The sequence below is a fragment of the Carassius gibelio genome, chromosome A10 (genome assembly GCF_023724105.1).
Source record: "Carassius gibelio isolate Cgi1373 ecotype wild population from Czech Republic chromosome A10, carGib1.2-hapl.c, whole genome shotgun sequence".
NCBI lineage: Eukaryota > Metazoa > Chordata > Actinopteri > Cypriniformes > Cyprinidae > Carassius > Carassius gibelio.
The window spans coordinates 2,086,427-2,111,849 of record NC_068380.1 but is presented as its reverse complement, the minus strand read 5'-3'; the positions used below and the strand labels follow the sequence as shown (position 1 = coordinate 2,111,849).

The 25,423-nt window shown below is 35.8% G+C and overlaps 4 protein-coding genes across 10 annotated transcripts; 3 read left to right on the top strand and 1 right to left on the bottom strand.

Annotated features, from left to right (window-relative positions):
* Nucleotides 1-61: 61 nt before the first annotated feature.
* On the bottom strand, nucleotides 62-9,530 carry LOC128020802 (coiled-coil domain-containing protein 62). 4 transcript variants are annotated; one of them, XR_008185397.1, is made up of 15 exons: nucleotides 9,044-9,530; nucleotides 8,931-8,971; nucleotides 8,020-8,157; nucleotides 7,445-7,637; nucleotides 6,512-6,678; nucleotides 6,289-6,390; nucleotides 6,026-6,197; nucleotides 5,726-5,842; nucleotides 5,402-5,490; nucleotides 4,498-4,598; nucleotides 3,268-3,795; nucleotides 1,864-1,999; nucleotides 786-992; nucleotides 505-675; nucleotides 62-258 (listed from the first exon to the last, which is right to left on the bottom strand). XR_008185397.1 is itself a non-coding variant. In XM_052607526.1 (15 exons), exons 1-14 carry the CDS (start codon nucleotides 9,093-9,095, stop codon nucleotides 619-621), a joined length of 2,100 nt encoding a protein of 699 aa, XP_052463486.1. In that variant the 5' UTR covers nucleotides 9,096-9,530; the 3' UTR covers nucleotides 62-258; nucleotide 618. The 4 variants fall into 4 exon arrangements, 3 of the variants coding, with proteins under 3 accessions (XP_052463486.1, XP_052463487.1, XP_052463485.1); XM_052607526.1 differs by having other exon boundaries at nucleotides 618-675; XM_052607525.1 differs by lacking the exon at nucleotides 62-258 and having other exon boundaries at nucleotides 305-675.
* Nucleotides 9,531-9,655: 125 nt separating this feature from the next.
* On the top strand, nucleotides 9,656-13,013 carry LOC128020803 (density-regulated protein-like). Of its 2 annotated transcripts, none has more exons than XM_052607529.1 (8): nucleotides 9,656-9,765; nucleotides 10,567-10,677; nucleotides 10,806-10,825; nucleotides 11,378-11,462; nucleotides 11,689-11,820; nucleotides 12,288-12,404; nucleotides 12,496-12,635; nucleotides 12,711-13,013. In XM_052607529.1, the coding sequence occupies exons 2-8, from the start codon at nucleotides 10,578-10,580 to the stop codon at nucleotides 12,753-12,755; spliced, it is 639 nt and encodes a 212-aa protein (XP_052463489.1). In that variant the 5' UTR covers nucleotides 9,656-9,765; nucleotides 10,567-10,577; the 3' UTR covers nucleotides 12,756-13,013. The 2 variants fall into 2 exon arrangements, with proteins under 2 accessions (XP_052463489.1, XP_052463488.1); XM_052607528.1 differs by having other exon boundaries at nucleotides 9,661-9,822.
* Nucleotides 13,014-14,750: 1,737 nt separating this feature from the next.
* On the top strand, nucleotides 14,751-15,731 carry LOC128020581 (hydroxycarboxylic acid receptor 2-like). Its single transcript, XM_052607211.1, has one exon. The coding sequence runs from the start codon at nucleotides 14,799-14,801 to the stop codon at nucleotides 15,729-15,731; it is 933 nt and encodes a 310-aa protein (XP_052463171.1). The 5' UTR covers nucleotides 14,751-14,798.
* Nucleotides 15,732-21,727: 5,996 nt separating this feature from the next.
* Nucleotides 21,728-25,381, top strand: LOC128020801 (B-cell CLL/lymphoma 7 protein family member A). 3 transcript variants are annotated; one of them, XR_008185396.1, is made up of 7 exons: nucleotides 21,728-21,941; nucleotides 23,062-23,143; nucleotides 23,233-23,326; nucleotides 23,421-23,570; nucleotides 24,160-24,294; nucleotides 24,410-24,510; nucleotides 24,605-24,644. XR_008185396.1 is itself a non-coding variant. In XM_052607524.1 (6 exons), exons 1-6 carry the CDS (start codon nucleotides 21,850-21,852, stop codon nucleotides 24,674-24,676), a joined length of 531 nt encoding a protein of 176 aa, XP_052463484.1. In that variant the 5' UTR covers nucleotides 21,728-21,849; the 3' UTR covers nucleotides 24,677-25,381. The 3 variants fall into 3 exon arrangements, 2 of the variants coding, with proteins under 2 accessions (XP_052463484.1, XP_052463482.1); XM_052607524.1 differs by lacking the exon at nucleotides 24,160-24,294 and having other exon boundaries at nucleotides 24,470-24,510; nucleotides 24,605-25,381; XM_052607522.1 differs by lacking the exon at nucleotides 24,160-24,294 and having other exon boundaries at nucleotides 21,733-21,941; nucleotides 24,605-25,381.
* The last annotated feature ends 42 nt before the right edge of the window (nucleotides 25,382-25,423 follow it).

Sequence of the window (25,423 nt, the reverse complement as noted above, 5' to 3'; positions counted from 1 at the left end):
ATACAAATTAACACTAAAATGAGGGAGTCAATCAAAACCACCAATTAAAAGAAACCGATAATGGCAGCATGTAAAGAGCTTTATTGTTCTTTTAGATGTCCTGAGATCAGGCAAATATACTGAAGTTCAGTGGCTTTTGATAAGGCTGATGGCTCCTTGTCTTTTCTGTGGGAACGAGACTGCATTTCGGATGTAAAACACGATGATCCAGAAAAGAGCCACATCACAGTTCACCAAACAGGTTAGATGACAGTGAAACTGGAATGAAAAAAGAAAATGAAAAAAAAAAAAACAACCAGAACCATTGTGTCATCTTGTAGGACAGGTTTATTACTTAAAGAAAGATGTTTATTAATAACACCTGTCTCTACATCGGTCAGAGGAAGTGCTGAAGTGCTTCTGTAGGATTAACTAATAATGCTCATTTTTGTACACGTTTCATAAAAATAGGTTTTGATAAAAAAAAAAAATAGAATTACAGCATTTGTTAAAAGAAAATAATACTTGTTATCTTCAGAAAACTCCTCTTTGGTTGCAAAAAACTGATGTATTTTGTAGAAGCAGTGAGAGAAGATGATAGTTAATGGGGATTCACTGCTTCTCATGGCTTTATGGACCTCATGACTTGCTTCCTTGATGCAAACGTGGGCTGCTTTCAATCTGGGAGTCACTTTGCTTTAGGACAAGAAGAAGAAAATGCCATTTATTTACACTTTCACCTTCAAGCATAATTTATGCTATGCATTAAACTATTATGCAAATGAGTTTTGTGATGTAATAAGTACCCCGCGTGTTTGGTTATGGGTGGAGGTTTGGGAGTGGCTGCTGTTTTCATAGTTACTTTGGCGGTGACAACCAGCATCACAGTTCATTGGACTCTGAGGTTCTGTCAGGCTGACATTTTTCTTGATAGAACTTTCCAAACTTGAAACCATTTCCTGAGACTCAGCCGGCAGACGTTGTAACCGTGTTGTGGATGAGCTGTAGCTCTCCTGCGTGAGATGCAAATATACAGGCAATAAGGTTAGAGGTTGATAACACACAGGGGTTAAATTGGGCAAGGGCCCTGAAAAATGGTGAACCCCACATGACAGATCCCAATTGAACCCTCGATAACACCTTCATTTAAATATTCATAAAACAGGCATGTGATCACCTTTGGACAAAAATTTATGTTCTCCACCACTTTCAATATAACTATAAAAAACAATAAAAACTAAAAACAATTTAATTTTGTTTATTGATTATATTATACTAACTAAATAAATATCTAAATATTAATAATAGGGTAAAAAAAGGTATTTAATAATAATAATAATAATAATATTTATTTTTCTAAAGCACATTTAAATGTTACTTATCAAAGCACTTTACATAACAAAAAAACACATCAAACTACAACATATTAGAATTTATAAAAATAAGCAAATTTTTTTTAAACCACATTAGAGTTAAAAAAAATATAAAAATGTTATTTTTTATAAGTAAAAGCTATTTTGAAAGATTAAAAAATGTTAAGAGAAATATTAATATTGTTAATCAAATAACTACTTGCTATTTTGTTATTACTGAATTTAGAAAAAACAAATTATAAAAAAAAGAAATATTACTATTGAAATGAATATTACGAATGCAATAATACGATTGTACTGTACAAATGAGTATTTAATATAATTGTCATCCTCATCATTAGTTTACAGAAAAAGATTAATGCAATTAATTTTATTTTTGAACAATTTGTATTTGAAAATGCTGCAATTTACTCAATTCACAAGGGTCATACTTTTCAGATAGGAAATACAGAAAACTATGTAAATAGAAAGAATCACATCCCTGATACAAATACATGAAGTGTTGAGCTACCTCATTGCCTTGGCAAGCTACATCATTGGCACAGAGTTCAATGCTTAGCATAGAATCAGGTAAACAGACAGAGCTCCGCCTACTTCTGTGTGAGGGGGAGGGGCAATCCAGATTAAGAAGGCTCAGATCTGCAACACTAGAAGAGAAAGTCACGGTTATCATTAGGCCTCAAAATTACCAGTGTTTTTTGCATGCTCAATCTTAAAGGGGGGTGAAATGCTCGTTTTCACTCAATATCCTGTTAATCTTGAGTAGTACTGCATCCTTCATAACTCCAAAAAGTCTTTAGTTTTATTATATTCATAAGAGAAAGATAGTCTGTACAGATTTTTCCCGGAAAAACACGACCGACCGGAGGCGTGACGTGTGGGCGGAGCTAAAGAATCACGAGCGCGAGTAGGCTTTTGCGTTAAGAGCGTTTGGAAGCTGTGACATTACCATGAGGAAAAAAACATCCAAAACAAACCATGGCTAACAGTCAGATTCAGCGTATATTTATGATCCAGAATCAGATCCCAAGGCTGAAACTGAACAAGAGCAGCAGCAGCAACGACTCGCTCCGAGCGGGGCTCGAACCTGGGTCTCCGATGGGAGGCGGACGCACTAACAAGGAGGCAGAGATATTTTAAGCAGTTTTACTCACCGCCTGCGGTTCCAACACACGATCGTGACCCTTTTTCGTTGGGACTGCATCATCCTTAAGAAACGATGTGCAAATCCGTCGTCAAACTGGGTCTTGTTTGTAAAACAAGCATCTTCGAAATGCAGGGAACAAACACAAACACTTGCACAACTCCGTTGATGCTCTGTAAAAATAAACTCCATCCACTGGTCCCTTAATGCTGTTTTTTTTTTGGTAATCTGTGCAGGGTTGTCTTGACCTGGCAACCAAAAACACACTTCTTTTGTGACATTTCGCGACGCTCTCGCTCTGATCAGTGAATGCCTCTGCTCTCATTGCTCTGCTATACGGGAGCGCGTGCTCTTCCGGCAGAAGTGCCTCAGGACCCATATAAGGAAATTCCGCTCCATCTAACGTCACACAGAGCCATACTCGAAAAAAACTTTCCGAAACTTGTGACAAACCGGAAGGAGTATTTTGGGAACAGAAATACTCCTTCAAACGTACAACTTAATTTTTGAAACTTTGTCCATGTTTAGCATGGGAATCCAACTCTTTAACAGTGTAAAAAACTCAGTATGCATGAAATAGCATTTCACCCCCCCTTTAACATATACCTACATACAAATATGCAATATTAAGTGCAATTAATTTTTTATGGTAGAACATAGTAAAACTGAGCTCTCCTTAAATAAACCATCCAAAAAAAGGAACCTATGTACAAACCTATGATCACAACCTAACTCAAACAAAGATGTTATAATAAAGCTAGAGAATCCTACCAAGAGAATCTTGGACTGATATCCACATCGACTACACAGAAAGGAGTTCCTGTCTCTGAATCATAGTCAATGACAGCCATTAAATCCACATCAGCTCTAGTGTCAGAATACACTGCCCGACTCTGTGGATCTTCTGATGGGCTGTCAGCGTTATCACAGCAGAGAGACTGGGATGACGCCGCAACACAATTGTTCGCTCTTTCCTTTATTACCATCTTGGGTGATTCTTGCTCATTGATGTTACACTGGCTAGTTGCACAGCTGTTCGTAATGTTGGCGCCTGAGCAATTTTCCTCTACGGCTGACTGTTCTGTGACTTCATGGTTTGTTGCACTCAAAGCTGCGCTAAAGTCTTGCTCAGAGTCAGTTTGCGTTTCCATTTCAACACAAAGATGCTGTGTTAAACCCGATGGGGTATTTCTGCTTGTGCTGTGGCACAGGATGGACATTAGCCCTGTTTCTAGTTCTGTCCCTTCTTGATGATCACTGTATTCTAGCACATAAGTGTCTCCTACAACAGAATCAGCCCTACGAACACAACAACACTCATAACTCAAGATGCCTGGACCAGGGTTATTAAAAACTAAAACTTTAATAAATAAAAAAACTGAAATAGGTTTAGGTTGAAGTACTAAAATTACTAACTGGCAATGAATACAAAACAACTGAATACTAAATACTGAATACTAAAACTGAAACAAAAATAAATCAAACTGATATAAAAATATAAAAATAATTGAACATATTAAAAACAAACACTCACTTAAAATAAAAATTTCTAACTGGAAATGAATAAAACTCAAACTAAATCTGAAATAACAATATTTTAACCCAAACAGTAATATATATAAAAAAAGACAAAACTACTATAACAAAATTTTTACAATATTACTAAAAACACTAAATAAATTACTAAAAATAAACCAAATGAAAATGAAAAGTGAAAATATAAAAAACTAATTCAAAATACTAACTGGAAATGAACAAACTAAAACCGAAATAAAAAATGTTAAACTAAAATAGTAATATTTTTTAAAAGATGATGTCAGAAGTACTATAACACAATTTCTATATATAACAATATTACTAAAAATCTAACTATTAAAATAAATGATAATTCAATATATTAATAAAAACTATAATAGTAAAATAGAATAATAATAAAATAACACCCAGTGGCTGAAATAAGCAATTACATTTTATGAAACACTTCAAATTGTAGAAGCCCACCTCTCCCGTGACCTTTGACCCTCATGATGTCGGAGTGACTCTCTGGTGCTCTCCAAGTTCAGCTTTAGCAGCTGGAGGTCATTTTTTTGGTTTTCACACACCTGTCACAAACATATAATAATAATAATAATTCGTTACATTTATATAGCGCTTTTCTAGGCACTCAAAAGCGCTTACATATGCATATATCATAACCCTATCAAATCATTTATTATGTGCTGACTTGATGTGAAGCAAATCCTAACGAATCAGAACATATCTGATGCCTAAAGTACAGTAATGTGAAACAGGATTATAGAGAAATATGAAATAGCTCATCATAAGTGCTTAAAATAAGAAAATAATTAATATTTTTTTAAAAAGCAAAGAGATTAAAGCAGGGTTATCATCGCTAACTAAAACTATAAAATAAATGTTTGTTACTTGAAATACATGTTAACTGTTAGTTATATACAGTATATATGTGTGTGTGTTTTAAAAATTTAAACTTATTTTATTTCAGCTGATTGCCAAGGTAATTTCTAATTTTCTTGAAGTACTAAAATAACTAAATTGAAATAAAAACTACACACACATACATATATATATATATATATTTATAACAAAATGATTTAGAAAATGTCATCTTTAATTAAAATTAAATGGAAAACTGTAAATATAAAAAACTACAATGGCATCTCAATAATACTAAAGTATCACTGGGTTATAGCCTGTGGAGCTGTTTTAGAAGAGATTATGACCCTATCATGGAAGTCATGGAAAAGGAATGCAGGAAGTCTTACAAACATGCTGAAAAACCGGAAAAACTGCTCCGGAAGAGCAAATGGAAAGGACAGAGATCTGTAAAAATGAACACTGGCTGGCACTGGATGATGTAAAGAGAGGGAGTTCTGAAAGACAGTACCTGCCGCAGACAGAGCAGCTCAGATTCAGCTGGAGATCGTTTTGATCGGGAGAGTTCAAGTAATTCATCCCTCCAGCTTTTATCTTCATCTGGGCAACAAACATGACCACTTGCATTAATTTCAAAAAGCATAAATGCTCATGAAAAGATGATTAAATATGTTTTCTTGCACCGAACAGTGTTTAAGCATCACTGCTGTTTATTATCAGTGTTTCGATAGATTTTAACAGATGCAGTCTATGCTTTGTTCTGCAGTGTCTGAAGCATGTCTGTGATGCTGTTTAGGTAGGTCACTAGCGTTTGAAACGTGCAGTACTGGCATACTCATCATATGAAGTTCAACAGCAGTGATGTCTTTCTTCAACAGCTGGTTTTCCTGCTTTAAGCGGATGAGCTCTTCTCTCTGGTTATTGTTCTCAATGGTTTTCTCCTGAAGCTCGGCTGCAAAGAAATAAACATGCATCCTGATGAATCCAGCATGAATTCATTCATACTACAAACATTAATACTATTAAGAATGTACTTTGTTTGACACTTGCCAAGATAGTTTCAAACCAAATAAAGTACCTACTATACAGTATTTGAGGTGGGACGCAACGAGAGATTGTGAGATAAACTGTCTACCTTTCAGTTGTGTGTTTTCATGTCTGCTCTCTCTGAAACAGTGTTTGTGTTCCTCCATTTCCCGCAGCATTTTGCTCTCACGTGTACGCAGCTCTTCAAGTGATTTCTCTAGTTCACACAGATGACCGGACAGCTCTAAAATGTGATTGGTGGCCTCAACCACGTCTCTATCCTGATAAAGAAAAACAAGCACTTATATTAATGTGTCTGAATGAACTGGATATAAGATAATGGATGAGTGCATGAGTGTGAGTCTCTGCTACCTTCAGCTTAAGCATGGAGCTGACCTCCACCTCGCGCACCTGCAGCTGTCCCAGCTGTGATGACAGCCTCATGAGCGTGGAGTCCAGACTCTGGTTCCTCTCCTATCAATAAACAAAATATATAATACATTATAATAAAATGTACCAAGTACCACTATCATAAGATGTGGGAAGATATGGATACAGGCCATAATTTCCGACCTAAAAACAGATTTGACTTCACCTCCAAGTCGTGCTCATGTCTGGAGATGTTCATCTGTCTGCGGCTCAGCTCGTGAAGCTGCTGTTGGGAGCTGTTGAGCTCTCTGTACACATCTTTCTCTCTCGTTTCCGACACCTTTGTCTGCTTACTGAGAGCTCTGATCACTTCATTACGCTTCTCCAGCTCATCTGAGGAAACATGAGCAGTCAAATACAATTACCATTACCATTCACAAGTTTGAGATCTGTAAGACTCTTTAAATACTTTTAATCAGCATGGGTTAACCATCAACATTCACAAAAATATTAGCACAGCTGAAATGTTTCTTGAGCAGTAAATCAGTATATTAGAATGATTTCTGAAGGATCATGTGACACTGAAGAAATTGGAGTAATGCTGAAAATTCAGCTTTGATCAAAGGAATAAAATAAATGTTACAATATATACAAATAGAAAACGTTTTTTTGTAATTGTAATAATATTTCACAATTTCACTGTTTTTACTGTATTTTGGATAAAAAAATGCAGCCTTGGCTAGCAGAAGAGACTGTAGATCTAATTGCTCTTAGATTTAAATAAAACGCAATTTCTTGCCACTTTGAATCAGAAAAGTTCACATTTAAGGGGGAATTTTTAAAGGTATAGTACCAAAAACAACCTAATTAAAAATAAAATAATGGAAATTGGTCATATAAAACTCAATCATTTTGCTACAATCTGGAGAATTTGTATTAGCTTTTGGAATACTACTAAATTACCTTTTTATTATAATTTCATTTTTCATTTTAGTTAAGCATATTACGCTAAAATTTTAGTAATTCTGTTGTGTTTTTGCTTTGTCTTAAACTTATTTCAGTTAGTCTTTCCTGTTTTGCTTTATTTCAATGTACAAAAATGTTTTAATAGTGTTTGTTTAATTTATTTAATCCCGTTCTAGTCTGGAGTCACTCTCACCCTCCAGTCGGGCACATCTCTGTTCCAGGATCAGCACTCTTTGACGGTCCTGTTCCCAGGACAGCAGCTGCTTGTGATGGGCTGCTGCCGTAGTATTGAGCTCCTGTTCGCGGTCCTTCAGTTCTGCTATGAGAAGCTGCAGCTCCAGACGCTGCCTCTGGATAGTGGAGACCTCCAATCCATTAACTGGGCTCTAGAAACATCACAAAAATGGGCCGATACTTAGTTTGCACTCCTAGTGAGTATTGAAGCTGATTTCTGCTGATGAAACTGCAAACTATTTTCTTCAGTACATTTTTCTTCAATTGACTCAATCTCTTACACCTGGTCTTCATTCATCTTACCTGGTCCATCAAACTTGGTAAAATCCCCTACAGATGTAATATTAAATTTCTCCAAATGTGTTCTCATGAAGAAAAAACTCATCTACCTCTTAAAATGGCCTGAGAGTAATTATAAGCAAAGTTTCATTTTTGGTTGAACTATTCCCTTTAAAATTAAATTACATTCCATAAAACTATTCCATTCCAGGAATTAATATTGTAAATCAATTCAGGCTATTTCAAACGTGTTACCTGATAATCTTGCATTAATGAGAAAGAGGACATCGGTTTTGAGAGGTCATGCAGACTCAGCGCTGCAGGTCTTGATCTGTTTTCATCTCTGAGTTTGGTGGAAGAAACATCTGGGGTCTCTTTAGCAGCAAAAACATTCTGAAGGATCGAGTATTATAAAATCAGAATCAAATCTTTTATACACCGATATGGGCAAAGTTGAATTTGACATAAAAACCTTAAAATGGCTTAAAACCCATCTCTTCCATCTTTATTTGAACCTCTAGCTTTAGCACTCACTATTCTAATTCTATTCTTTAAAAAAAATAAAAATCTAATTACCTTTCTAATCTTTTTGTATTCTATTTTCTTTTAATTTATTATACAATTATAAAAAAGACCTCTAACATTAGCTTGCTCTATTCTTTTTCTATTCTGTTTTCTTTTTATTATATTATTTAAAAGCCCTTGCTATCTGTACTGCGTTTAATCTAACTGAGACTTGTTATAGCACTTGTATATCATTGCTCTTTTATTGTTTTTGATTGCTTCCACTGTCCTCATTTGTAAGTGTCTGCTAAATGACTAAATGTAAATATAACTGCTCAACTTAAAAACAAGGTTACAACAAATACAAAGGATCATGAACACATTACAATATAGATATAATCTAAATGCAATATTTACAAACATAAATGCAAAACAATAATCTTTTAAAGTGAAATTAGTATTTAGTATGTTTGAAGAGAAAATGCAAGATTTAAAATAAAAGTGTGTATGTGTGTATTATTTCATCTATTTTCCATATTTTAGGACCGTCATAAACCATCATAAGTATGAAATAAAACAAATTGAATACAATAATACAGTGCCTTAAAATGTGTAGTAAATAAATACACATAAATAGTAAATAAATACAACAACAGACCAACCTTTTTTACAGGAGTACTGTGCCAGGGCTCCACTTGAGATCCTGTAAATTTATAAATTGATGCACGTTTGAGGGATTTCTAATATTTATTCATGTTTGCATGATGTTCATCACCTTTTGATATCGAAAAACCTCCAGGGGTTTTGGAGTTCCATCTTTCCTCCATCTCATCTCACAAATGTCTGGACTAGCAGACACGATTTCATATTACGTCTAACTTCACTTTAAATAAAATAAATTTAAAAAAAACGCAGCGTCAACATCACAGCGATGCACAATTTCAATATCTTGTTATCGGTGCCTGATTATGACACACAGTTTAGTTTGATTGTTTTTAAAGATGCATCATTTAAGTGTAAACAAGACACTCGGGGTTAAAACAACAACAAGAACAACAATAAACGCAATATAAGCACCCTAAATCCTAAAACAAATTATAATAATGATAATAAAAAAGTGAAAAGTATGTGGCAAGAAGCGGGTGATTATTTTCGCAATTCTCAAACTGCGTGTTATTATCCGCGCTTTACGGGCTGTCCAACGCGATGCCTGGTTTAAAAAATTCGTTCAAAAATCATTTTATTCACATTCGTTTCATTAAAATAAATCATATATTTTATATAAAAGCCATATTACATAAATTAAAATTGTTTATTCAATATTACTTAAAAATCTTTCATCGTGAAGTACGTACGTAATACGGCAACGGCGTAAACACCGATCGTGCTTTGCCTCAGAGAGGCGTTGTCAGGACCCACAGCCAAATCAGACAGTGAAGGTGTGCTGAGCAATAGAGGAACTCTTTCACCCTTTGAGGATCATCTGCACGAGTTAATGTAATAATGATCAAGGTGTTACTCAAAAGCAAGTTGTACTGAGATTATATCGACGGGGTATGTATGAGCTGGAGCGCGTGGCTGCTGTAGGAGAGCAGAGATTAGCAGTGCTGGCTAATGAATGGGTGCTCAATGGATGCATGATCATTGTGCGCAGGCTACTCGATTCAAGTCACTGTCAGTGACTCTAAAAGACTTTTAAACTATAATTGAATGCATTTATTAGTTTTAAAACAAGAATCTTTGTTTCAGACCCATTGCATCTTATTTTAACGTAGTGGTTATAAAACCCCCCTAGGGTGAAGCTGGTAGGATAATTTATGTGTTGTACATGCATTAAAATGAATATTTTGTGATTGTTATGTACCAAAACAGCGCATTTTGAGAGTCTAGGTAATTTAAAAGATTATAAAAATTTCCCCACGGTTGATAAATAGTGCAGAAGTAACATGTGGAAGGTCTCTCCTTGTCAGATGGGCCTTTTGTAATTAGGTGGATAGATCTTTGGTTATGACATTTAACTTTCAATACTAGCAATACTAGCAATTAGCTGTTATAGATTTTGAGTGTAACTATTTTCAGACAAACCATATTTCTGTATGCTTTATGAAGGCACCATATTTGTTTTGCAATTCTTGCAATCTAAGCATTTTACTCTAGGTTTGTGTGATTTTAATGTTTGGTAAATGCACTTTTTTTTTTCTTGCATGATAGCTTAGAATTCAAGGGTTGGTTTCTGTGCATCAGTTGGTTGTGTTATATTGTCAGTCTGAAATAATCCCATCTTTATGACTTGTGTAGATCCATGTAATATGGCTACTACTGAGAATGCAGAGTTGGGTTCACCAGAAAATAAAGTGGATCGTGCCGACCCAGATGCAAAATACCCACTAAAAGTTCTCTATTGTGGAGGTGAGGGGAAAAAAAATCTCAATGCACTGCAAATTCTAACTGTAATATGTCAATTAAATGTTGTGTTAATGGTTATTTTGGTTCACAGTCATGCAAGACTTAACATTTCTGTCTTCTTTTACTTACAGTGTGTTCTCTGCCAATAGAGGTGAGTACATCACATATTAAAAGAATAGTTCACCCAAAAATGAAGATTTGCTGAAAAATTACTAACCCTCAGGCCATCCCAGATGTAGATGAGTTTTTCTTGATCTGAATGTAGCATTTCATCACTTGCTCAACAACGGATCCTCTGCAGTGAATGGGTGCCGTCAGAATAAGAGTCCAAACAGCTGATAAAAACATCACAATAATCCACACCATTCCAGTCCATCAGTTAATGCCTTGAGAAGTGAAAAACTGTCTGTTTTTAACACCAAACCTTTGCTTCTGCTTGATTTGCTCAATAATAATGCTTCCTCCACTGGAAACAGTAATCTAGTCTGAATCAGGAGAGAAATATGCACAAACAAAAACAGTCCTAAAGATATGAAATGTCAGTGTATTTTGATGCGAGAGGGCAGTGGATTGACTCTTTCACTGTCTTCACAATTTTAGGCAAGTTTTTATTTCTGGGTGATGTATTCCTTAAATTATCACATATTCAGTTGGTAGAAAGTGAATAAATATGAATTGAAATGTTTCTGCTTTGCTCTGCTAGTACTGTGAGTACATGCCTGAGCTGACCAAATGCAAACAGTGGCTTGAGAAGAATTTTCCTGACGTGTTTGCTAAACTGACTCTTGGTAAGTCAATTTTCTTTCATAGCAACTTTGAAGATGTCAATACCTCATATTAAGTCACAAAAAGTTTTTTTTTTTTTGCTTGCTTATTTTATTTTTGCCTCCATAGCTTTGGCTCTTGAGTTTCTTTTTCATATTTGAAACTAAATATTTGGAATATTTGGTCTGTACCATTATGACATGCTGTTTGAGTTTTCTCACTGATGTCACTGATGTTGTGTAAGTACAGCACCCAAGCAGGAAACTACTGGAGGAGGAGGAGGAGGAGGAGGAGGAGGAGGAAGAGCTGGAGGTGGAGGTGGTGGCGGTGGAGAGGTGCCCCCTGCAGGAGAGGAAGAGGAGAAGAAGAAACAGAAGAGAGGTCAAACATTTTTCTTTTACTATAAACAGAAAGGTTTTGCAGCAGTGGTGCATGTACCATATTCCACACCACATCCCAAACTTTTTCTGTCTTTTTTGTCTTAAAGGGAAAGTTCACTGATTTTTAACCAGCTTTTTAATGTTACAATGTCGGTGGTATAAACAAACGAACAATGTGTATTATTTTTATTCATGTTACCTGCACCAGATGACATAAAACGCATTATACAGCAAACTTTTGACAGTGTCAGGCCTTTTGTGAAAACTACAGATAATAAATCCCCATTTTTAATCTGTTTATGGTTAATCTGATCATAAGGGAGTTAAGTTTTCTTACTGTTCTTTTTTTTTTGTCTTTTCTATAGCACCGTTTTTTATATATATATATTTTTTTTAGTTTCAACAAAAAACACTTTTTGAGTTTGTCTGCAAACATAAAATAGAATATAACGTTTTCCCCCTTTTTAGGTGGAAGAGGTCAAATCAAACAGAAGAAGAAGACCGTCCCGCAAAAAGTCACAATCGCAAAAATCCCAAGAGCTAAAAAGAAATACGTCACAAGGGTGTGTGGCCTGGCCACTTTCGGTAAGGTTCTGATTGTGGGTACGAGACTGATGTTTGTCATCTGTATTTTCACCCTATGGTAACTTTGCTGTCATTGTGTGGTCCACATCAGACATTGATCTCAAAGAGGCTCAGAGGTTCTTTGCTCAGAAATTCTCTTGCGGTGCCTCAGTGACAGCAGAAGACGAAATCATCATTCAGGGAGACTTTACAGATGACATCATGGACGTCATCCAGGAAAAGTGGCCTGAGGTAAGCAAACATCCCAGTTTCAGCTGCAAAACTCGACCAGAAGAACCGTTTTTGACACATTCTTTAACCCCACAGGTGGATGACGACAGCATCGACGATCTTGGAGAGGTCAAAAAGTGAAGCCCAATATGCACTTTTACTGAAATGTATGCGACATGACACAGCAAACCTGGCCAAATGTACACATTGACATAAAGCCCTTTTATATCTATTTTATTTACTGTATAGAATTTCAGTGGACTTTGCTTCATCTTTGGGGTTTTTCAGTTCTTGATAGATGCTTTGTCTCTTGGTTGCCAAAGGTCTGGAATGATGTGACTTAAAAGCATTACACACATGCAAACAATAGACTAATAAATTTCAGTCTCATTCAACGCACATTTGTGGTGTATTGTTTCTTTTATCACTGCCTCCAACGCAACACTACAGCTTTTATTTTGATGATTTACAAATGCATCATGAAAGGGTAATATCTCAAAAAGCAAATCATTTACTCACCCTCATATCGTTCTATACAAACCCCTTGTCTCTTTATTCTGCAAAACACAAGATAATTTAATGAATATCCATTTGTGTGAATTCAATACAACGTCAGTGCAATTGTGAATTAAGAACCAAAAAATTGTCAGCAGAAATATCAGTTTTGGTGAAAATCAACCTATTGACACCATACTACAGTAAAATCCCTCTCCTGTGCTTCAGTCCTTACTCAAGTCCAGTTTTATGCTTGCTGTCTGCCAATAAAATGCCAGAACAAAAATATTTATACAAAAATATATCTATCTAAATGTTAAAATGCATCCATGATCAAAGTTATAACACACAAAATCTCTACATCTTCTGCTTCTCCAAAGCCACCAGCTGAAGGTTGTGTACAGCAGCAGTTTTAAGACTCCTGCTGATTTGATTCATCCCCACACTCCTGCTCGGTCTGACGGACTCTCAAGTCCTCTGGTGCCAATTTATTCACTATATCCTCCATGGGGAGCAGGTCTTTCAGCGCAATGGCCCCCAGATGCTGGAACTCTCCCCCCTGCATCTCCATGAAATCTCCTGCCTTCCCACCTTTACAAGTTACCAAGAAGCATTTGTTTACAAAGATACTGTAATGTTCTGATTAAAAATTGTACTTAATTTTTTTATACTTGTTTCTTCTGCTTGCGTTCTTGGATCTCTAATATCACTGTCATTTACTTTCCATTCTAGATATTGTGAAGCTAACTTTTTTCTTTTTTGGGAAATATATATATAATTAAACCAGATATGAGTGATCAGGTGGCGTCAGTTGTATAGCAAATTATTCTGGCCACTGCTGTTTCCTACAAAATCAAAAGAACAAAATCTATATTTTGCAGGAATAAAAACAAGATAATTTTATTTGCACTGACATGTTCATGACAAAAATGTCAGCAATGGCCCCAAAACAATTCAGTAGCATATTATAACGTGAAAAACGTTGTCCTCATTAGTATAAAATATTTAACAAATATATTCTTTCAACATAAATATAAAAAAATTTAATATAAATAAAATATATTGCAGGAGAAAAAGTTAAAGGTACGTTTGTAAAAAATGATTGTGTAAATTGTGATAGTATTTATTAATTTAATATCAGCTTGTTTTATACAATTTAAAATGATGCTTTTTCATTACAAAATTTGCTTAATTGAGTTCAGATATTTATATATATCTTATTAATCATAAAAGTATCTTTCCTTTTAAGCAGAATATGATGGTTTTGAATTAAAATATAATCTGAATTTTTTTTCTGAGTATCACATTAGCAACAAAACATGCAAACTCATGTTCAACAAAAACAAAAAGTTCTCTGTTAATTGTATTGTTCACTTTTTCATTGTTTGCTCGTATGCCCAAGTGTAAAGTATCCTTCCTGTAATCACTTTAATGGTGCTTTTGGAGAGTCCCAAGTTGCAGAGCAATGCGATTATTTAATTCATAGGAGGCACAAATGCCTCCTGAGACCATTTAGCCATCACACCTGAGGTTTTTTGTTGTCCATGTGCATGCTTACAGCTACACCGTTTACATGTGAGCAAACATCTTAAGAACACGTCTCTTAGGAATCATCGCCATATGAGTCGAAACAGTGAAAAGATCTGAAGTTCTCTGACTTTTGTCTAATTTCACAACAGCACCATAATCATGAACAACTCCTCAATGTGCTGCACTTATGAAACGCCAATGCTGGACCAATACCTTCCCCCTGTAATGATAACGGAGTTCATATTGGGCCTTATTGGGAACGTTCTCGCCCTCTCTATGTTTTTCTTCCACAGGGACACCTGGAAGCCCAATTCTATTTATCTTGCTCATCTGGCTCTGGCGGACTCATTGGTCATTTTCTGCCTTCCTTTTAGGGCCGACTACTACCGCAGGGGGAAGGACTGGGTCTACGGAGATGCTTTCTGCCGTATTTTGCTGTTTCTTTTGGCCACCAACAGAGCTGGCGGTATATTCTTCCTCACCGCCGTCGCTGTGGACCGATACCTTAAGATCGTCCACCCTCTCAACCGCATCAACCGAATGGGTCTGACCCACGCCCTGTGGGTCTCTGTTGGTCTGTGGGGTCTCATCATAGCTATGACTGTCTACCTCCTAACAGATGAACATTTCTACTATCTAAACAACCACACGCAGTGCGAGAGCTTCAACATCTGCTTTGGGAATAATTCCCGGTTCACCTGGCACAACGTATTCTATGTTATCCAGTTCTTTTTGCCCACGGTCATTGTGATCTATTGCACCACTTGCATAACGTGGCAGTTGAAGAATAAGACAGTGGACAAACAGGGCAAAATCAAAAGAGCCGTGCAGTTTATCTTAGCAGTGGCCGCGGTTTTCATTATATGTTTCTTCCCGAGCAACATCTCCCGTATCGCCATGTACGTCCTGAAACTCTGGTATAACGAGTGTCACTATTTCCGTGAGGCAAATGACGCATTTAAAACCAGTGTCTGCTTTACCTACTTCAACAGCGTGCTCAATCCCATCGTCTATTACTTCTCAAGCCCTGCATTCAGCGGATCTTTCAGGAAAATCTACATGAGACTTCTAGGAAAGAAAATTGAGGAATAATTATAATGTGACAACATTCAGGTAGACACTGGCCCTGTCCCAAATGCTATCCTAAGCCCTTCCTCAAAGATTCCAAAGTTTGGTAACATCAAGTGTGCTTGGTAAAAGTGCATTCAAAACGGGGCACTGGTGAGCACATTACTGGAGCCTAAACTGACCGAATTGGATGCTTTACAGTCTCAGAGGCTTAACAGACATTTGCAGACAACAGAAATCACAAATAAAAGTGCTTATAAAAGGTGTTATTTGGCACAGGGCCACTATGAGGTTGTAACATTTTAAAGTGGGATATTTATTCATTTAAATGTAAATGATGCTTGCTAATATATATTCATGTTAATGTATTAACAAACAAGGGTATTCATTACGTATTTAGTGACATTTTGTGCCTTTATTTAAACCATTGTTGAGTTATATTTAAACTTATTTTTTGCTGTCCGCTTGGAAAACTAATATGGTACTGGTTCTTCAACGATACATAAATCTGATTAGTATTTGGTGTATTATTTGTCTTTTTAGTGCAGCAAATATTTTTTGCAATAATCTCCCTGAGATTAGGACTAAATGAAGACATATTCTGATGCATGGACAAAATAAATCAAAATAAATCAATGTTTTTGTCCTTTTGGCTTTCCTGTGAGATTATTTTATTCAACAGACTTCTGAAATCTTTTAAACCCTTGGCATGAATGACATTGGTTTTAAAGTTGTGTTTTTGTCATCATCATTTTCTTTTTATTACATATAGCTTGCATTTGAAACAGTTCATATAAGGAGTGACCATAACCCATAAGCACCACCACACTCACTAATGCATACAGTATGCATTGACATGTAATTAAAAGCATTATAAAAGGTTTAGTGTTATCAATATGTCAATTTATCATAAGAAACACAAGATTTTAACAGCCAATGCCATTTCCAGCTGGGGAGACTCAACTGATTTTCTACTGTTTAGTGTTCATCACCATCTAACTCAACCAGTCAAGAGCTAGATTTAGCCTTAGATGTTATATGAATATGGTCCTGAAGCATAGGTTTTATTTGCTGACAATAATAATAAATAAGCATTATAGGCACAAATACAAATGTACTTTTAGAAATTGTTTTTGAAAAATATGGTGTTATTGTTTTATGAAAACTTTTGTGATATTCCTTTAAAATAATGTTTTAGTATATCTTTTTTTAAGTATATTTATATTTTAAGGATAATTTCTTACATAATTTCTTTGAGTTAGACCAAACTTTTATTTTAGTGGGTTGTAGACAGAGTTTCTGTGTTTATTAATAAACTATTATTATTAGCTAATAGGCCTACTTGTGCAATAGTACTATATTTCTGTTTGAATTTCTTCAGGTTATACCGAAATAATGAAATGGTGAAATCCTCTAATAGCGCGCTGACGTGCACATGTGTAGCATACATCATGCGTCAATATAGTGAAGAGCTGAAAACGCCACGCGTGCTTCAGTGTGTGTGTGTGTGTGTGTGGTAGAGCACACATTCCCAGAGAAGAGTATAACAACACCTTCAGGGCCGCTGCTGGCCAAATGGGTGTCCTGAGCCCCCCTTCCTCAAATATGATAATGAAAAAAACACCTACTATAGGGGTGAAAAAAGAACTTTAATCAAATAAAAAACTAAATGAATAAATTGTATTATTTACAAATCACAATTGTAGCTCTCGACATTTAAATTAAATTAAAAATAAATAAATTTATGCATTTAGCAGACGCCTTTATCCAAAGCGACTTTCAGTGCATTCAGGCTATCAATTTTTACATATCATGTGTTCCCGGGGAATCGAACCCCCAACATTGCGCTTGCTAGCGCAGTGCTCTACCAGTTAAGCTACAGGAACACTTATCACATTTACCTGTGGCTATAACTTTATTATGACTCAAATTTATTTTATAGTCTCAAGCATTCAGAAATCATGCAAAAGGAAATTAAGCAGTTTTACTATGATAAAGCCATGGTTTATTTTGTAAGGGTTGTGATATGCACGTTTTTTATAAAAAACGAAATTATAAAGCCTGTGTCATCTATAGCAAAAAGGTGGCCAAAAATGAAAGATTAAGTGAATATTTGAATGATATGTTTGGTCTGATATGTTTGGTCAGTAGCCTAAACAAGGATTTGATCGTCCTGTAAGTGTAACAGCAGCAATTACATGGAATTTGTAATAACATGTACATAAATAGTTTATTTTGTATTTGCCTACATTATGTATTTTAACAGTGTTATTATTAACCAATCATTATTGCCTCATTATCTTTTTATATAATGCATTTTAAGTCATTTTAAAGGCTATTGATGGCTTAGGTCTGTTTTTATAGCAACAACAACAACAACAACAAAATGTTACAGTATATTAATACTTTGTAAATTATTATTTGAAGTAACTTTTGTAAATTTGCAGTTACCATGGCTACAAGAACAATGATTTGTGGTGTTATTGTTAAAACCATGGGTAATTTTTGTAAGGGAACCTGAATTAAAAAAAAAAAAAAAACTTTCACAGGAATTTGCCTGAAAGTGATAAACGGGCCTCGTTTTTACCTAAATGATTTATACTTCTCCTCAAATGCTATTGAGCTTCAAATTTGCGTTTGAGCCCATGTGAAAGAGTAGCATAATTTACATATGATTTACAGATAATTTTAATAAATATCAAACATTTAATGCAATTGTACATTATAGCTGACACCAACATGAACAATTACAGTTGTTTTTATAACTATAAGTCATTCTCTTCAAATGCTACTGACGTTAGAAAAGTGTATACCAATATCACATTAGATATTAATTAGATATTAATGTAACTTTAGAGACGGTCCCTAAATTGAGACTCGTCCAATGTCAAGCCAACTTGACATTTTTTTTTTTTACTTTTAGTTTTCTTTTCTCTTCGCTGGATTGCTGATGCACTCTACCCAGGCATAGATGTTCATCCATCAATCATGAACATAAAACCGCAAACATGAGGTGCGAGCGGTCGCGAGCGCGGATGGGAGAATGGAGGAAGTTTTGTTTTGTTTGAGCAACTGGGATGGTGCCCCTTCTGGGAGTTGAAGCCCTACTCTGCGTGTAGGGAGCGACGGTACTGAACACCTTTAATATTGCAGACACTAGTCCATATCGAGATTTGATTAAATGCTCTACTTTTAATTTATTCATTAAAAAATGGCCGAATTCCGTGACGTTCTGCTTTATACAGCAAGTTCCATTTCCGTGATTCAATCTCTGTCACACGGGGTGAATTTATGAATGAAAGTGTGAAAGTTCTGACACAAAACGAAGTTGTTATGTATCCTCATGCTTTTTAAAAGTGGGTAACTATGTTTGACAGGTGCAATATTTGAAAATCGAAAAATATTAATTTATTTTTTTAATTACATTCTGAATATATGTAAGAGTTCGGAGCGGGTTCGTGAACCATTTGAGTCAGTTCGGGAGTTCGGAGCAGGATCGCGAAACATTTGAGTCAGTTCGGGAGTTCAAAGCGGGTTCGCAAATCATTTGAATCAGTTTGGGAGTTCGTAGCGGGATAGCGAATCATTTGAGTCAGTTCGGGATACTAGGTTGCGGGATCGGGAATCATTTGAGTCAGTTATGGGAATCGAGAATCATTTGTGTCAGTTCGGGAGTTCGGAGCGGGTTCGCGAATCATTTGAGTCAGTTTGGGGATCGCAAATCATTTGAATCAGTTCGGGAGTTCGTAGCGGGTTCGCGAATCATTTGAATCAGTTCGGGAGTTCGTAGCGGGTTCGCGAATCATTTGAGTCAGTTCGGGAGTTCAAAGCGGGTTCGCGAATCATTTGAATCAGTTCGGGAGTTCGGAGCGGGATCACGAATCATTTGATTCTGTTCGGGAGTTCGTAGTGGGTTCGCGAATCATTTGAGTCAGTTCGGGAGTTCAAAGTGGGTTCGCGAATCATTTGAGTCAGTTTGGGGATCGCAAATCATTTGAATCAGTTCGGGAGTTCGGAGCGGGATCACGAATCACGAAAGATTCGCGCTTGTAAATTTCAAATTGGCCATAACCTTTAATTGGTTGCTGCCAACTGGGGTGGCAGCAGGGGTTGCAAGGCTTTCTTTTAGGGTGGCATTTTGCAGTTTAAATGTATGTTTTCCCACTAAAATCCAGAAGAGGGAGTGTCACAGACAGATTCTGATCTTTGAAATTATGAGAAAGGTGGATCCTACATGGTAACAATAGCTATGTCATTATCCATATGCTATAGCAGATACCAGAATACAGAAACTGTTTCAGAGAAAAACTGAACAAAATTACATAGAGAAATATAGAGAATACAATCCTGATTCCAAATCTTGATGTAAATGTTTAATCTGCACTTAATTTTCTACATCTTTCTGTTCTTCCACTCTGAACCTGCAGTGCTGCTTACATTTTTGCAAATGCATTTTTGATATTGTAACAATTTTTTGGACCCATCTTGATTTATTGGTGAAATGATATCAGGTGTGCTGCATCTGGCAGTTATTATAAAATATCATATTTTCTTTTCTTCTTAAAAATGTGAATGTGAGCAAACCAGTGATGTTATAAGGGTGGCTTTGTATTTGAATAAAACTATTTCATATATTTCATACACATCTAGCAGTAGCTCCTCACTGCAGATCTCCTTCTAGACCATACAAATAGGTTTATGTATGTATAATACATTCTCAGACATATGTCATGCACATGTAAGTCTACCATAAAACCCATGAATGCATGTTGATATTATATAATTAATTATATAAAGATATTACATGGTTTTCCATTATTATATCTATTATATAACATACGTAACCAATTTTTTGTATTTATGTTGTTTTAATAAAGTTGCGTATTAATTCTATTTTGTTGACATGGTTGTTACCAAAAATAATTTTATACCACACACACACACACACACACACACATATATAAACATAATTATTAACATATTTACAATCAAAAGTACATTTTATGGTGGGGATTGAATATATTAACTATATCTTCATCTACCCAAAACAAATTTACAATTGTCAAGACAGTATATACTGGTTGTTTATAAATATATAAATATACTGGTTTTACAATAAAAGCTATTTGCCATTTGGTATGAAGCTATTAGTAGTTTTACTTAAAAGTAAAGTTTTGTAAACTTTTAATCACATTTAATCACTATTTTAATTAAGTAAATAGTAATCTGTAAATGATTTCTGAGTAACTCACCCAACTCAGTGAGTCTACATGAAGCTTCTAGGAAAGAAATGGTGGATGAGAATGATGAGAAGAACAATATCAGTTCTATTACAATATCCGCTTTTGTATCTTGAGTTAATATTCACTATGTAGTGTTGATATAAGAACTTTAGAATTCATAATAATATTTATCTAAATGTAAATAGCTGTAAATGTATACACATGTAAGCATCAATTTGTGACCTTCATAAACATTTAATGTGCCCCATGCATTAATTAGCTCCACAGATTACTTCACTTACTTTGATAAATGAATTCAACAGCCATCTTGCTATGTCTGGTTATTTAAATGTAACATGAAAATATAGTAAAATTAACACTATAAGGAAATATTCAATGTTTAATTAAATGTGACTATTACTGCGCAACCCTGTACAGTTGTCTACATTCTTAGTGCTGTACTTTTCTATGATTAACAAAAACAAATAACTTTTTTTAATAACCGTTAATCCATTACATAAATGCTTCAATGCAATTCATCAATTGCAATGCATCAATTATTGTTATGATTGTTTTAAGTCATGTATAGTAGGCTACTGTATATAAAATGCCTAATAATAATATAACTTGCCGATATAAAATACGTTTTAATTCAATGTTTTATAAACGTAGTCTTATTGACAAAAGGGGCTACCAAATTACAAACCCAAGCATTAAAAAAAACCTTCAAAAGATTCCGTTTATTATTGCACGCGAAAGAAAAAAAACACGCCAAAAGAACAAGTTTGAATCGACTCGCACGTTCGCTCAATGTGTGTTTGGCGCAGGCGCGCTCCCGGCCCAGCGTTCACCGTATGCGGGTGTGTGCGCGCATTGTGAGTGTGAACTGCCGAGCTTAAAAATATTAACGAGCGGCGGGAATGTCTGGCAGGTCAGTGCGCGCGGAGACCCGGAGCAGAGCCAAAGATGACATCAAACGCGTTATGGCCGCTATTGAGAAAGTTCGAAAATGGTAAGATCGCGGGAAAAAGCCCTGTGTTTGTTCCACCGGAGAGAAAAAAACGCGCTTGTGGGGGAGGAGAGAGAAAGAACAACCGAGAAGGACAGAGAGTGAAATTATAAGGGTCATTTTTGAGCGCGATTTCCAAGTGAACTCAAGCGCACGGCAGGTGCTGTGCGCGCACCCGACACTATACACCAAAAATGAATGTTGTGGATGGATTTTAAAGGTTTCTGATGGATATTAAGTAGGTTGAACCCAGAAGCCATTTCGTTGCAGTCACATGAAGCCATTTCTCGCTTCAGTTTAGCGCACTGTGATGTGTAACAAATGTGTTTTGGGGGATGAAATGCTAAATAAACTCACCTGTGCGCGCGAGTCACAGGCGCTGTAACACACAGAGAGAGTTGAAATGCAGCTCAGAGTCTCTTTTCATCAAATAAAGCTGAACACATGGAGCGCTATGGGGGCTGGAACAGGGAAGTGAGCGACTGCATGCCTGATATTTCATTAACAGCAATAAAGCTGTGGCTTTTAGACAAAGATATTATCTTTAGACATTTTACACATAATCTCACATGTGTAATTGTGTTTAAAACATAATTGTGTAACACATCATTTTTGCCTGTATGTATTTTTTTATTGCACAAGAAAAATAATTTGGAGTGCAAGTATTTGATATTATGAAGCACAACATTTTGCCTAGTTTTACTTGTAGAATAATGTAATCACAGGTATATTAGATTTATTTTTATTTTTGGTTCCATCTCTTTTTTTCATGGATATGACTTTTCTAATGCAGATTTTTTTTAAGTATCTAATTGTATTAGAACTGATTTTAAAAGTACTTCCAACTGCAGAAAAATGTCAGGTTTGTTTAAGTGTATTTTAAGTAAACACAAAATCAATAATGGACTATTTAATTTTTTGTTTTTGTTGTTATAACTCACTTCTGGTCTTATTGTGCACCATCCATTAGTAAATATTAATTATTGCAAATTAATATATTTGCCTTTTTAAAACAATGTGAGTTCCTCTTAAACATTGTACAATGCTCACCAGTAACCAAATACCTATTTAGGCAATGAAGCACTTCTTTTGTACTACAGATCTTTGTTTTAACAATTCACAGGGAGAAAAAATGGGTGACGGTTGGAGACACTTCACTGCGTATCTTTAAATGGGTTCCAGTGACTGAATCAAAGTCAGATGATGTAAGTTTGTGACAATTGCGCATCCTTTTCTTTTTAAGTTGTAATTCATTGATATTCTGTGTCTGAAAAAATACATTTCTGCTTAACAGAAGAACAAAAAGAAGAAGGGCAGAGAGGAGAAATATGGATCGGAGTTGACGACTCCAGAGAACAGTTCCTCTCCGGGAATGATGGACATGCACGGTCAGTCTCTTAACCATACAAAGATTTTAAGTCTGTACATAATGTAATTTGACAGTATTGGCTCTTAAATGGCAAGCTGTGGTTTGTCTTATAGATGAGAACAGTAACCAGAGCTCAATAGCTGATTCCTCTCCGGTGAAGATGGAGAACAGCTGTAGCACGAGCCCGACACCAGAGGCCACTGCTGCTGCTCATACTGATGGAAACAAATGCAAGGCAGAACATACGCCATCCCCTGACAAAGGTACGAAAAGCCACTCTGATCGCATTAATACATTTCATGATTACAAATTAAAGTCTAGAAGGAATAGCTCATAAATGAGCCCAAAAATATAATTAAGATTTTACTCACTCCCAGGCCATCTAAGATGAGTTTGTTTCTTCATCTAAACAGATTTTGAGAAATGTAGCATCCCATCCTCTGCAGTGAATGGGTGCCGTAATCCACACCAATCCAGTCTATCCGTTAACATCTTGTAAAGTGAAAACCTGCTTGTTTGAAAGAAACAAATCTGTCATTAAGATGTGTTAACTTCAAATCCTTCTGGCCAAAATACGAGGCCATTATATTGATTTCTTTCGTGAAAAAGTCTGTCTCACATAATAAATCCATATCCGTGTTTAGAACTGTTTTTTGACTGTTTTCTCTTGTAAACGTTGCTTGATCTGTGCATATTTTTCTCCTGAATCAGACTGGAGAGGGTGGAAGCAACGGTTTGAAGTGAAAAATGTCTTAATGATGGATTAATTTCTTACAAGCACACAGCTTTTTGCTTATCAAGATGTTAACTGATGGACTGGAGTGGTGTGGATTATTGTGATGTTTTTATCAGCTGTTTGGACTCTCATTCTGACGGCACCCATTCACTGCAGAGGATCCATTGGTGGGCAAGTAATGTAATGCAACATTTCTCCAGATCTGTTCCAATGAAGAAACAAACATATCTACATCTTGGATGGCCTGAGGGGTGAGTCAATTTCCATAGAGATGGAATTCAAAACATTGCATTCGAGATCTTCCAGCTGAAAGAAATGTGATGCATCACAATTGGAGGAATCACAGTGTGGTTTATTTTTTTACAGGGAATTGTAACTCTACCCCTTCCGAGACATCAATGACCAAAAAAGATACTCCGTTATCAGGGGAGAAGGAGTCCTCATCAGACACCTCAACAAACACTCAGGTAAAAGCATCACTTACCTTAAAATCAGAAGTTAATAATCAAAGTTGGGAATGACTCGAGGATGAGAATTTTTTTGCTTTTTGTGTTTCATTAGGAAAGTGAAGATGGTTCCCCACCCACAAAGAAAAGTAGAGTGGAATCATCTTCTCAGGACTTAGATAACTGAAACTGACTAGTTTTCTCCCATGTTTTAAATGTCACTGTCACAAAGCAATGAGGAAATACAACCCAATTAACAAACCATTCCTGATCTTCAAGTACTTTATCTTCTCATCTGGAGCGAACATTGTCGCTGTGCCAGTGAACCAAGGCCAACGACGAACACTGACCTGATCCTGTGAGAAACCTGCAGCCTCACTCCATCCAACTCATGCACGATATACAGCGTTAGTTTAACAGTAATGAGAGAGAGTGAATGCACTGCATAGATGTGTCAAGATAAAAGATGGATTTGCTGCTGTGATCATCTTTGTTTTAAGTCTTCTTTTATTTAATTTAATGACTCTACTAGTTGTTTTTTAACTATTTTGCAGGTTGTTGTATGGTTACAGTGCTGGGGTTTGGTTTGTTCATAGATTCTCTACTGGTTTGTGTGCCTTCTGGCTCCATGATGTGTGAATTTATTTTTTATGTGATAGATTTTTTTGTGGATTTTGTTTTTTTAAAGCTTTTCAAAGCATCAAAGCTTTTTAAAGGGGATGAAGAATTTTTTTTGTTACATGTCAAAATGAATCGAATATATACCTCATTTCCAAACCAGCTGAGCTGGAACTTAATTCTTGATTGAAGGATAATAAATCCTATTCACTGAACACAATCTGGCAGTTTTTAAATGATGTCATTTTCAACAATAAATCCACTCTCACTTCAATCTGATGTAGCAACGTACAAGGAACTCACAATGAAATAATTC

Coding starts and splice junctions, on each gene's coding strand:
- LOC128020801 (XM_052607522.1), top strand. CDS start 21,850: ATGTCTGGCAGGTCAGTGCGCGCGGAGACCCGGAGCAGAGCCAAAGAT. Junction 23,571..24,409: donor TACGCCATCCCCTGACAAAG/GTACGAAAAGCC, acceptor ATTTTTTTACAG/GGAATTGTAACTCTACCCCT. Junction 24,511..24,604: donor ACACCTCAACAAACACTCAG/GTAAAAGCATCA, acceptor GTGTTTCATTAG/GAAAGTGAAGATGGTTCCCC.
- LOC128020802 (XM_052607526.1), bottom strand. CDS start 9,095: ATGGAGGAAAGATGGAACTCCAAAACCCCTGGAGGTTTTTCGATATCA. Junction 8,158..8,930: donor ACAGTACTCCTGTAAAAAAG/GTTGGTCTGTTG, acceptor TCGATCCTTCAG/AATGTTTTTGCTGCTAAAGA. Junction 6,391..6,511: donor GACATGAGCACGACTTGGAG/GTGAAGTCAAAT, acceptor GTTTATTGATAG/GAGAGGAACCAGAGTCTGGA.
- LOC128020581 (XM_052607211.1), top strand. CDS start 14,799: ATGAACAACTCCTCAATGTGCTGCACTTATGAAACGCCAATGCTGGAC.
- LOC128020803 (XM_052607529.1), top strand. CDS start 10,578: ATGGCTACTACTGAGAATGCAGAGTTGGGTTCACCAGAAAATAAAGTG. Junction 10,678..10,805: donor AAAAGTTCTCTATTGTGGAG/GTGAGGGGAAAA, acceptor TTTTACTTACAG/TGTGTTCTCTGCCAATAGAG. Junction 10,826..11,377: donor TGTGTTCTCTGCCAATAGAG/GTGAGTACATCA, acceptor TTGCTCTGCTAG/TACTGTGAGTACATGCCTGA.